This window comes from Ovis aries, chromosome 21 (genome assembly GCF_016772045.2).
Source record: "Ovis aries strain OAR_USU_Benz2616 breed Rambouillet chromosome 21, ARS-UI_Ramb_v3.0, whole genome shotgun sequence".
Classification (NCBI taxonomy): Eukaryota; Metazoa; Chordata; class Mammalia; order Artiodactyla; family Bovidae; genus Ovis; species Ovis aries.
In genome coordinates, this window is record NC_056074.1 from 21,886,469 (window position 1) to 21,898,743 (window position 12,275).

The window sequence follows — 12,275 nt, forward strand, 5'->3', positions numbered from 1 at the left end:
CTAGATGCATAAAGATGAAGGAACTCAACCTAGGAGACCCAGAGCCAACGTCTGAATAATGGCTAAGCAGTTCCAAACAGGACACTGTGGAGTCCAGGGCGGGGAACTGAGCCCCACCCGGGAGTTCTGAGAAGATGCATGGAGATGACACGTGGGCTGGATCTTAGAGGCCGAGTGCAACGTGAAGGAGGCGACGCCCAGCGGGAAGGTGAGGGAAGAAAGGGAGCAAGGCAGGGGTGAGGGCCAGGCCCTAAACTCACTGGGAGCACAGCACGCAGCTGAGGCTAAGAGCCGAGGGGTGCTGGACGCATGGGCCAGGTCGGGGAGGCCCTGCGTCCCAGCCAAAGGAGGCGCCTGGGCTCGGAACAAAGGGAAGAAGCAGAGCGAAGAAACATCTGGGAAATAATACCAACAGAATTTGGGGGCTGTGGTTGAACAGGGACGAGGAGGAAGCACCTTCCTTCTCTGTCGGCCAGATCTCGGAGTGGAGGACGGGCTTGGGACCAGGACCCAGTAGATGAGAGCAGAGCGGGCTGGGAGAGCTCTGACTCTGCACTCCCCGAGCTCAAGTCCCAGCTGCACCATTTACGAGCTGGGCCGCCTGGTGCAGTGACTCAACCTCCCTGAGCCTGAGTGTCCACATGGGCAAAGTGGTGATAACGACTGCATATTCCTCATGGGGCTTTAGAAGAGCAGGCTGGGACAACCCAGACAACGCAGAACAGGCCTGAGGGCCCTGGAAACAGAAGTGCCACTTGCATCTTGCTTACGACTCACCAGTCCTGAATTTAACGACCCCGGCAACCCTCAGGTCACGAGCGGGTTGCATCCCAAAGTGCATCAGACCACACTTGGAAGGATGAGGTCCAGCGCCCATCCCTGACCACCTAGGCCTCCCTCATCCATGACTGGGAGGGGGCACAGACTAGGCACCGTGGGCTCAGAGCCCCTCTGTGCCCACCCACAGTCTGCCTTCCTAGGCACCCCTGGCCTGCCCCCAGGAGGGAGACAGAGGCCCCCTCCTCATGCACTGGCTGCGCAGACCCCAGGGCCTGCCAGGAGGCTCCAGCCAGCAGCCACTGGGATTATCAGGGGACGAGACCGGACCCAAGGACTTAGGAAGGACGGCTTGGAGACAGTTTGAGATAAAGATAAAACTCTCAAGGTGACCTAGTTCTTCAATAAATACACACATATGTGTACATTTGGACACATATTTTTGAACATTTAATACATTCCAGGCACACGCTGGGGAGGTCGGCTGGGAAGATGGCCATATTAAAGGGTGGACAGGGAAGACCTCTTTGAGAAGTTGCCCAAGACTTGAAGGAAGTGACAGTGAGCCAACTGGATATCCGGGAGAACATTCCAGACAGAGGGACCCGCAGGAGTAAAGATCCTAAGAAGGGAGTGTGCCGACCTTCTAGGAGCAGCCAGGTGGCCAGTGGGCCAGGAGTACGGTGGGAGAGGAGGTCGGGGGAGGGGAGGCGGGCAGGGACGGGCCATACCTTGTAGGGCCTGGAGGCACTAGGGTGAAGATGGGGAGGATTGGGGCAGTGACCAATCTAATATTTTAAGTGTCACCCGGAGGCTACGTTGAGTTTTTACTGCAGGGGGAGCAGTTAGGAGGTTATGGCTGCAATCCAGGCAGAAGACAGCAGTTGTTCCACCCAGGGCATTACAGAGGAGCCAGGACAAATGGTCAGAAACCAGATATGCTGTGCAGCAGGACTTGCTGACCGATTTCATGGGGCATGAGAGAGACAGGCAGGGAGGATTTCAAGGTGACCCCAAAGGTTCTGGCCTCAGCAGCTGATGGGCAGAGGTGCCCTCGGCTGAATGGGACAGGCTGCAGGTCAAGGAAAGAAGAGGAAGTATTTCTTCCTCTAAATACAATTCTATCCATGGGTTGGGAAGATCCCCTGGAGAAGGGAAAGGCTACCAACTCCAGTATTCTGGCCTGGAGAATCCCATGGACTGTGTAGTCCATAGGGTCGCAAAGAGTCGGACACAACTCAGCCACTTTCACTTTCTAAACCCAATTACTCGTCAAGGCCAAAGTCTTCCTGTCTGTAGACCAGGCGTGGGCTGGTCTCCTTGTCTCCACACAACTTCCACCACCCACCAGGCGCCTCTTCCCTCCCCCGTGACAATGGTCCATCGTCTGTCCTTGCCCCAAGGCACTAGCATTACCAGGGACTGTGAGGGGGTGGCCTGCTCCCTCCTATCCCCCCAAACTTGCTTCTCTCCTTCCCCTTCCACACACAGAGAGAAACTCAAAGGCATCTGATGTCTCAGGAGAAAATCACTCGCGTAGGACGACCCAGGCTGTCCTCCACCTGTCAGATGGGGCTGAGGGGGAGGATCGCTACAGGGGCCAGCGGGGCCCTGAGCAGTCTGACCTCCCCACCCCAAGACGGCAGGGGCAGGGTGACAATTAAGGAGTATCCTTCTCACCTCCTGATCACGTGGGGCTGGTGCGAGGTGCGGATGGGAGGGGCCGAGGGAGATGATGCAAACAGTGGGGGCTAGCAGGAGGAAGACCCCAAGATGAGCACCGGTCTAAACGCCTGAGACGCTGCTCCCGTTTGATTGCTGGAGATGGTTTGGGCACAACCGTTTCTGGAGCTCCCGCCATGGGTCAGCTCTTTGCAGTCCCATTTTACAGAGGAGAAAACTGAAGCTCAGGTTAAGGCTCGCTCAAGGGTTAAATATCTCATACAAGGTCTTCCAGCTGGAGCCAAGATCCAGACTTGACATTTTCTAACTCCAAAACCTATTTCCTTCCTTTCAATGCCAGTCCTTGAGCCGTCAGATCAGAGATGTGAGAGGCAGGGACTCGGGTGAGGCAAGGGAACACCCTTGCCTCAATTTAAGGAAGCACTCGTTCTCAGCGGCCCACCCTGCACGTGCGGGAACCTGAGCGTGAACACTGCCTTAAATTTCACACCCTAGGCACTTGTCCGCCTCACCAGATCAGGCCCTGGCGTGTGGAATGATGCACTCAGGTTGTTGATGGGGACTGCCCGTGATCTGCAAGGGTGCACAGTTTCATGTCTAAATCCTGGGGATGCCTCCAATGTGAGTCAGGTGTCCGTGGAGGTTTTATCACAGCTAGTTTTCCTGTATCGTGGGGACTTCAGAACGCACCTGTTTCAGGATGGACTGCCAGAGGCGTTAAACTTGAACAGTAATGAATTATACCTGGCGGGAGTGACAATGACGGGTTGATCTGAGCCTGCTGGCCTGACACCTGGCAGCATCATCCTCACATCGGGAGCCCTGAACAGGTGCTAAGGCCACCTCGCTCCCAAGACCGTGCCAGCTAATTAAGCGAGCTTCATGTCCTTGCCATAACTCTCCAGCAGAGCAGCCCCGGAGGTCAGATGGGCTGCATTTGACCTTTGGGCTGCCTGCTGGTCGTACCAAACTCAGGAATTCTAGCTGCTCAAAGGGAGACTGAGATCTCATAGAAGGCAACCAGCCACTCTTATCTCCTAGGACCCTGAACAAGAGGACCTGAGCTTATCTTGCTGAAAGAGAAGGACATCTCTGTTGCTTAGAAATAACAGTCTTGGTGGAACCTCCATCACAAAGCACCCTGCTATAATGAAGACCTGCAGCTGTGTTTCCAAACAAAGCTTCATGATTAATATCTGCACACCCCAGGGCAGGAAAATAAATCAGGACACATTATTTCTGGCGGTATTCCTCATTTTAAAAAATTAATTACTGATCCCTAGTTGGAAATCTTTCTCAATGAAGCAGAAAGATAAGTTAGCAGACCTAAAAGAAAAGCTTACTTGCTGAGAGCTACTCAAAAATCCTCATTTCAGAGAGAGAAGCCATGATATCTGGCACCAAGGATTAACATCTACATCACGCCAAGAACTGATTCTGACACCATCCCCCTAAAAATCAGACTGATAAACAAAGAGCGGTCTAAGAGAAAATATACCTTAACCCTTGAATTTGCAGATGTGGAATAAGGGACAAGGTGCCTCCTGGGACTTGCCCAGCTGGCAATGAGAACTGATGATGGCAGAACGGGGCAGGAGTGCAAGGGTCCTGATTCATGGTGGGGGGACTTTTATCCCCTCAGTGCAAATGATGAGTCCAGAATTCTGCACTTCCTTATTTCTAACAGTCTCTTCTTGGGAGAGGATGTCATGTAGGGGAAAGAGTCTAGGCTTTAAAGGGAAACACCTGGGTTCAAACCCCAGGGCTGCCTCTTAACAGCAGTATGACCTCAGGCAATTTACTTTGATGTGCTTCAGCTTCTCTGTCTGTAAAATGGGAAGAAATGTCCTTACCTAGCAGGTGGTTGGGGAGATTGAACGCGCTAAGCGAAGTACACTGCCTGGCCACAAAGTTTCCTTTCTCTTCCCGTTTGCCCACCAGAGCCACTGCTTTCAAGATGTCAGGATGGCACAGTACCCAGTCAATCAATCAATAGCACAAAAATGAAAAGAGCTACTGTTAATTAAGAGCTCACTATATGCCAGGTATGCAACTTTCACCTAATCTTAGAACAGCTCTATGAGGTATGTACCGTTATTCCCATTTTACAGATGATGAAACTGAGGTTCCAATGGTTAAATAGCTCTTCCACAGCTACGCGACTAGAAAGTGATAAAGATGAGATTTGAACTCAGGCTGGTCTGAATCTACAGCCAGCAGGCCATCCTTCCTCGGGTCACTGAGAAGGCGGTGTTATCCCCTTCACCATCACCTCTTCTGCCACCGGTCATACCTTCTAGCCTATCCTGCTAGAGACCTGTCTGACCTCTGATTATGGTTGAAGTTGTCCTCTCTTCATTTAGAGCTATAAGTGATGGTCCTACCAGTTGGATTTTGGCTGAGCAAAGGTGTGGTCACTCTTGCTAGGCAACCTCCTGTCTGGCCCTTTCTTCCCACTCGAAGCTCAGTTCCAAGTCACAGAAGGTGAGGAGACTCGGAAACCCTTGGGACTCATGGGACGTTACTGTCAAGGTCATGTTAACATTTTCCCCATTTTCCTGTTGCCCTAGAAAAACAATTGCTCCAGTCTCATAATACTCATTCAGAGTCAGTGGGGTCCTCAGGGGTCACGTGATCCCAGCTCTCATTTTACGGAGTGGGGAAACTGAGGTCAGAGAGGAAAAGTGCCTGCATCTTAGCCAGCAAGTGTTCTGACAGAATCATATTAGAGCTAGCGAGTCTTGGACATCACCCAGTCCAATTGCCTTCGCTTTGGAAATGAGAAAGCCATTAGCTCCTGAAATAGCTAAGATAAAGAAAATCTGCTTTCCACTTACTGGCAAAGAGATAAATCAAAGCTAAGGGCAAATGTGAAGCCCAGACAGGTTTCATGGCCCGAGTGGAGATGTCCCTAGACAGAAAATACCATGGGAAAGGCTGGGGGGCTAGAACCCCGGCCGGCTCTCTCCCCACCTGATGTCACTTAAGGGCCCCACCTGGCTCAGGCGATCCTGACCAAGCTGCCAGAATCCCCCGTTCGGGCCCATGTGGAACCAGATTACATGGAGGGCACCAGAGGCCTCACGTGGATCTTGTCCACGTGTCTGGGAGAAGACAGGCTGCTTTGTGTCGCTGATGGGGGCCGGGTGGGGGCTGGGAAGCATGCCCAGCAGGTGAAAGCTGGCACAGACCCTCGGCCCTGCGAGGCCTGATCCTTCCAAAGTGGTTGCTTCTCATTGTGACCACACTAAGCCCTGACCCAGACAACTGGACCCTGTCAAACGCCACAGCCTATGGACTCAGAGTCCACCGTCACATTCTATTCCTTAGGCCTTTGAGGCAGTTTGGGTTTCACTCTGAAACATGCAAATGACTCTTAATTATTGGTTGTCATCAAAGCAGTTGGTTAACCATTTAATGTTTTTTTTTGTTTTTGTTTTTTTTTTTTTTCTAAAGCAGCGGGAAGATGACGGGAAACATTGGGACCCTACTACAAGGTCCAGTGTGTCCTGAGGTCACCCACATGGCCTGCGTGTTGTGCCCTGGAACTGAGCTTGGGGTAGGGGTTTCACCACCTCCAAAGGACCAGCCAAATGACTACGTAGCAAGAGGGGCCAAGCATGTGCTCGACAAAAAAAATATCCCGCTGGCAGGACCATCACCCTTTACTGCTGGGGGCACGTGGGGTGGGAGAGTGTTAGGCTCCGGACAGGAGAAAGGCATGAAATGCGGAGGGGTCAGCAGTGGGAGAAGGAATCCACTTTACAATTGTGATCTTACTCCAGCTCCTTGAGAGGAGCAGTGATTGAGCTAGCAGCCAGACCAAGATGCAAAAAGCGAGACTGAAGCATATCAGGGATTCCCATCTACTGAATGGAAGACCCGACAGGAAAGAGAGGAAACCCATCACTGAGCCCCCGACATCCCCTAGGAGCCCTGAGAACATGTCTCATTTAACCCTTAAAACCTCCCGGGCAGAAAGGCGCTATTATCCCATTTTACAGACAGGAATGAAGTCACTTGTCCAAGGCCCCACAGCTACTCAGGGCCAGAAGGAGAAGGACACCCACGACCCTGACTGTCTTCCCAGTGCCCTTCGGCTGCTCCACCACACAACCAGCCCTGGGTGTCCCAGAGCTTCCTCTCAGGTAAATCCAGACTCTTACTTTTCCTGAAGTCTTGATTCCTTTCGCCAAGGAGGCATACACAATCACCCAAGCCAGGAAGAGGCAGAAGGCTAGTGGCCACCTGATCTCACCAGGATACTCAATCCCTGCAGAAATCTTCAGCACAAAGTACCTGCGAGTTGAAAGGGGAGAAGTGATAGGGGCTGGGTGGGGAGGGAGGCGGGCAGGGAAGGGAAGGAGGAGGCGGGGGAGGTAGCCGTCTGCAGGCTTTCTTTCCCTGCAGAGCCAGGGAGCCCGGAACAAAATCCCAGCATCCCCCAGCCTCCCCACCAGGGGCCGGATCAGATCAGGTTGTGAGGGGTCTGCTGATCGGGCTCCCGCCCACAGCTGTCTGCGGTGAGACCAACTGAATTTACTCTGCTTTTAATTAATTATGGCCCTAAATGACTTACAGTATAGCACAGGGAACTCAGTATTTTATAATAACCCATAAGGGAAAAGAATCTGAAAAAGAATATATATCTCTGTGTGTGTGCATAACTGAGTCACTGTTCAGTACACCTGAAATTAACAGGCAGTGATACAACCATACTTCGACTTGAAAAAATTAATTATGGCCTTGGGCGGGCTCTGAGCAAGACTACAGCAGCTCCACCGTCATCAACAGCTGCCCCGGAGGAGTGTAAAAAATCCAACAGCCTTGGGGGTCCTGGTGCAGCCCCCCTCCCCCAACGGGCATTACAGAGGTTGATTATTTATATAAGAACACACCACTAACAGAAACTCTAAACTGCCAAGGATGATTTTGTATGTGCTTTTATATTGTTCTACCCTTTTATGAGAATGCGCCCCAATAGATTTTTGATAACTTAAAAAAAAAAAACTCAGTACAGAAAGAATAAAAAATCCTGCTGTGCATTTTAGTTCAGGTTGTGACGAGCCTGCCCAGGGGCTGCTGCTGCTACTGCTGCTAAGGCACTTCAGTCGTGTCCGACTCTGTGTGACCCCATAGATGGCAGCCCACTAGGCTCCCCCATCCCTGGGATTCTCCAGGCAAGAACACTGGAGTGGGTTGCCATTTCCTTCTCCAGTGCATGAAAGTGAAAAGTGAAAGGGAAGTCGCTCAGTCGTGTCTGACTCTTCGGGACTCCATGGACTGCAGCCTACCAGGCTCCTCTGTCCATGGGATTTTCCAGGTAAGAGTAGTGGAGTGGGGCTGAGCTTGGCTGAAATGCAAACGCAGGGCTAGCTGGCCTTACTCAAGGAACATATTCAAAGACAGATGACCAGCAGCAAACGGACATGAGCTGGCACTCATCTGTAGTGGCTCCTGGCACCTGAAGCAGTCCCAGCCTGTCTGGCAACCCCCGAATCCCTGGACAGAGGGCAAACGGGCACCCTCACTCCTGGGAACAGGAGGCTGCATCAGGGACCATGAGTCATCACGACAGACAAGACAATCCCCTCAACTCTGCAGCATCAAATCACGGAGCCTGTGTGTGTAGAAGGCAGGGCAGGGGGGTCTTTCTGTGACCAGAGCCAAGGGCCAGCCAGCATCCAGACTGTGCAGCAAGGGTTCCCAACCTCCAGAATCTAATGTCTGATGACCTGAGGTGGACCTGATGTACCAACAATAGAAATGAAGTGCATGACAAACGTTATGTCCTTGAATCATCCTGAAAGCCTGTGCAAAAACTGTCTCCCACAAAACTGGTCTCTGGTTCCAAAAAAGGTGGGGGACCGCTGCTCTAGAGGGCTGCAGACAGCTGAGTGTGCTGACCTGCTGAGGGAAGCCAAGGGGCCAGCAGCCCTCCTGGTCTAGCTGGGGACCCCCTGGGCTCAAGGCTAGAGTAGAAGTCACCAAGCGTGGGACCAGCCTCGGCTCCCAAACCTCAGGGGCCGTATTTCCCAAGCACTGAAAATGTCCCCCAGCCCCTGGGTCCCCACCCTGCAATGGGCAGATCATATAATCAATGATTCCACAGCCCCTTGGCCTTCTCAACCACCCCATGGTTTAATAAGGGATGTCGGATGGGCCCAGAGAAGCTCTTGATAACAGTCCCTCTGGGGCACTAAGATGGTCCCAGAGGATTCGCAAAGCCACCAAAAGCAGATTTACAACTCACTCTACCACACACACCATGTTCCAGGCGGCACTAGAAGTAAAGAACCTGCCTGCCAATGCAGGAGACATCAACGACGTGGGTTTGATTCCTGGGTCAGGAGGATCCCCTGGAGGAGATCGACAATACCCCTGACCATGTGATTATGTGATCAGATTTCAGCCAACTACGGGGTCAGGCTCCTTTCTCAATGCTCAGGGTGAATCAAGGCCCACCCTCACTGGTCGAGGTTATCTGTAGAGGGGATTTTTTTCCCTCATTCAGCCTAACTGCCCCTTCTGTTCTACAGGGAATGCTCACATACCCTCGGAGTCCATACAGGAGAGGAAACTTGGAATAGGAATTCACGGCACTCGGGAAAACCAGCAGGGATATAATGGCCACTTTTCATTATCTAAGTAGAGGCCGCAAACGAGGGGCCTACTGACCTATGCATCTTATTTGACATCAGTGTTTCACTTTAATTGATTTGCTAACATTTAAAATGAGAGAGAGACATAAGAATTCATATTTGATTTCCAGCATCTCTTGTAAAATGGAAGCCCTGGTGCACCGGCCCAGTGGGCAAGGAGGGTGCAGAGAGAGGCAGCCCATTCCTCAAGTCCACAGGTTGGATATTCACTAATTTTCTGGGTTTCTCTCGGAAAGTTTTTTTAAAAAATCTTACTTGAAATACTCTTCACTCCCACTGACGAACGTTTTATTGGCCTGGCTGGTGAAGTTAACCATTGTCAAGTTGGGATAGGCGGTCATGCAGAAAGTCGAGTTCTTGATCTGTATTTTGGGATGGTCATTGATCACACAGGAATCTGTTCAGGAGAGGATGGAATGAAAACACAGTGAAATCTGTACAAAAAGTAGACACTTGTCTTTCCAGCAACTTAAAGACAAAAGCTAAAATATTTCCTAAATATTGGACAGTCACTTTGGGAAGGTATTAACTGAGCAAAGCTGGATGCAGATGAACCCCAAAATTGTGTGTTACTCGTCCCGGAGCCCCTGGTACCAGCTTCAACTGTGCCTGGTCCTGGTAACAACAGCGCTTCTTTCTGGAGCACTCTCTACATGCTAAGCACTTTACAGGCATTATTTACCCTGAGGCTCCGAGCAGCCTATGCTGTGGGTACCACTGCCTCCATCTTTAAGATGAGGAAAAAGGCTCAAAGAGGTTATTAGGTGATTCTACCAAAATCACACAGCTAACGAGAAGCAGGATTCAAACCCAGATCCTTATGATTCCACAAAGAATAAACGGCTTGTGGAAATGAATTTTAATCAGGCATCAACAAAGCTGAAGGGCTACTACCACAGAAGACCCACTAATAAGCTCACCTTGAACCCACTGCCTGGCGTGACAGCCGACACACAGAGGTCCCCTAAATATACATGCCACGTTCTTTCCACACACTAACATGAGCTCATGAGTCTGCAACAGGGCTTCTCAACTGGGGACGAATTTGTCCACCAGGGGGCACTTGGCAATGTCTGAGGACACAGTTGTCCCTGTTCAGGGAACAGGGTGCTCCTGGCATCTAGTGGGCAGAGTCCAAGGATGCTGCTGAGCACCCAACAATGTACAGGACAACCCCCATGATGGAGAATTATCCAGGCCCCACATGTCAATAGTGCAGAGGCTGAGAACGCCTGACCTAGGCTGGGGTGGGGTCAGGGAACTAACCAGATGAGTCAGTGTGTCAGGCACCTTGCTGGAAGCTTTGCCAATTATCATCTCATAAAAGCCTCTGAAAACCTGGGAAGTGCCTATCATCACCCTCATTTTACACAGGAAGAAGCTGAAGTCTTTCTAGTCATGTTACAATGTCTCTATGATCCCTTGATTGATATTTTAGATAAAGAGTCCACCAGGATTAATGCCAAAGGATATTTAATGTATAAAGATGTGAAAGTAACACTAACAATAACACTTACACAGCACTTAACCATGTACTATTTTAAATGTCTTGAAGTGAAGTCGCTCAGTCGTGTCCGACTCTTTGCGACCCCACAGACTGTAGCCTACCAGGCTCCTCTGTCCATGTCTTAGCTGATTTAACTCACAGCTGCAAATAAAGAAACTGGGCACAGAGAAGGGCAGTTGCTTGCCAAGGTCACACAGCAGAATCAGGAGGCAAACAGTCACTCTCTCCTTGGAGACCATGCTTTTAACCACTCTACTGGGAAGCAGAAAGCAGGGAACATAAACTCAAACACCTTCAAGAGTCAGGCTGGTGACACAAATGAGAAAGATATACAATGGAGGGTACAAAGTTATGATAACAGAGAGGACGACAGAGGACGAGATGGCTGGATGGCATCACTGACTCGATGGACGTGAGTTTGAGTAAACTCCAGGAGTTGGTGATGGACAGGGAGGCCTGGCGTGCTGCAGTCCAAGGGGTCGCAAAGAGTTGGACACGACTGAGCAACTGAACTGAACTGAACTAAAACAGAGAGCATGATCTTCCCTCTGTATCTGCAGATTTAATATCCTCGGATTGAACCAACTGCAGACTGAAATGTCAGTGGAGGTTGGCTGGATGCTGTTTTCATTGTCCTACACCACTTTATATCCTGCACGGGAACACCTGCAGACTTTGGTATCTGAAAGGGCTCTGGAACCAGTCCCGTGAACATCGAGCGATGATTGCACCAGCCAATCCTGCCATGCTTTTCCAGGTGTTCTGATAAAAGATGCAGAAACGCTGGATATTTCCATGGAGTCTCTCCATTTTAAACTATTGGGAATAAGCCCAGATTATCTTTAAACACTGCGGACCAAACAACAAAAAACACATGCAGCCTAGATCTGGTGCATGGATTCCAAATGCACGTCTTCCGTGGCACCGCAAAGTGGGAACTGGGTTCAGGAACTCCACTAGCATTGAGAGCTTGGACAAGTTCCTTTATCTGTCCAAGCCTCTGTTTTTCTGATCATAAAGTGTCTAGTTTGAAGGCTGTCCCAAGAACCAGATTAAGTGAGATAGGTCATGAATGAGACCATCGCATGCAACACCTAGCACACAGCTGGACCCGGTAAAATTTAGCCATAAAGCAAATGTCATTGTTACACCTTTTCATGGGGTGAGCATCTCTGATCCCCAACATTGTCTCTCAATTCCACTTGCCAGCCATAAAGCATCTAATGCCTCCCACACAACCTCTCCAGAATATCTGAGAAAGCTGGATAAAATTTAAAGCTGTAATAATAAGAACCCCTTACCTCTGATTGATTCTTTAGACCACAGGTTTTCTAAACAGCAGTACTACTGACACTTGGGGTCAGAAAATTCTCTGTGGTGGGGACACTGTCCTGAGCATCGCAGGGTATTATATTAGCAACATCGCTGGCCTCTGCCCACTAGATGTCAGGAATATTTATTTTCCCCCTGCCCCGCTTGTGACAACCAAAGATGTCTGTGAACTTTGCAAAATGCCTCCCGCAAAATCTCTGGGGTTTGAGATTTCCCCAGCGGGGACCAGAATGAAGGCAATTAAAGCACCATCCATGTCCCTTTAGGAAGAGATCGCTAATGCACAGGCAAACTCAAAATCCCTTGCTTCCAAT

General features: G+C 50.5%; 1 protein-coding gene across 1 annotated transcript in view; it reads right to left on the reverse strand.

Moving 5' to 3' along the window:
- SLC6A5 (solute carrier family 6 member 5) overlaps nucleotides 1-12,275 on the reverse strand; it is a 58,244-nt gene that overhangs the window by 31,553 nt on the left and 14,416 nt on the right. The window contains exons 5-6 of the mRNA XM_042237862.2: nucleotides 9,378-9,519; nucleotides 6,627-6,759 (exon numbers count right to left, since the gene is read on the reverse strand). Coding sequence (XP_042093796.2) covers nucleotides 6,627-6,759; nucleotides 9,378-9,519 — 275 coding nt within the window. The remainder of the gene's footprint in view (nucleotides 1-6,626; nucleotides 6,760-9,377; nucleotides 9,520-12,275) is intronic.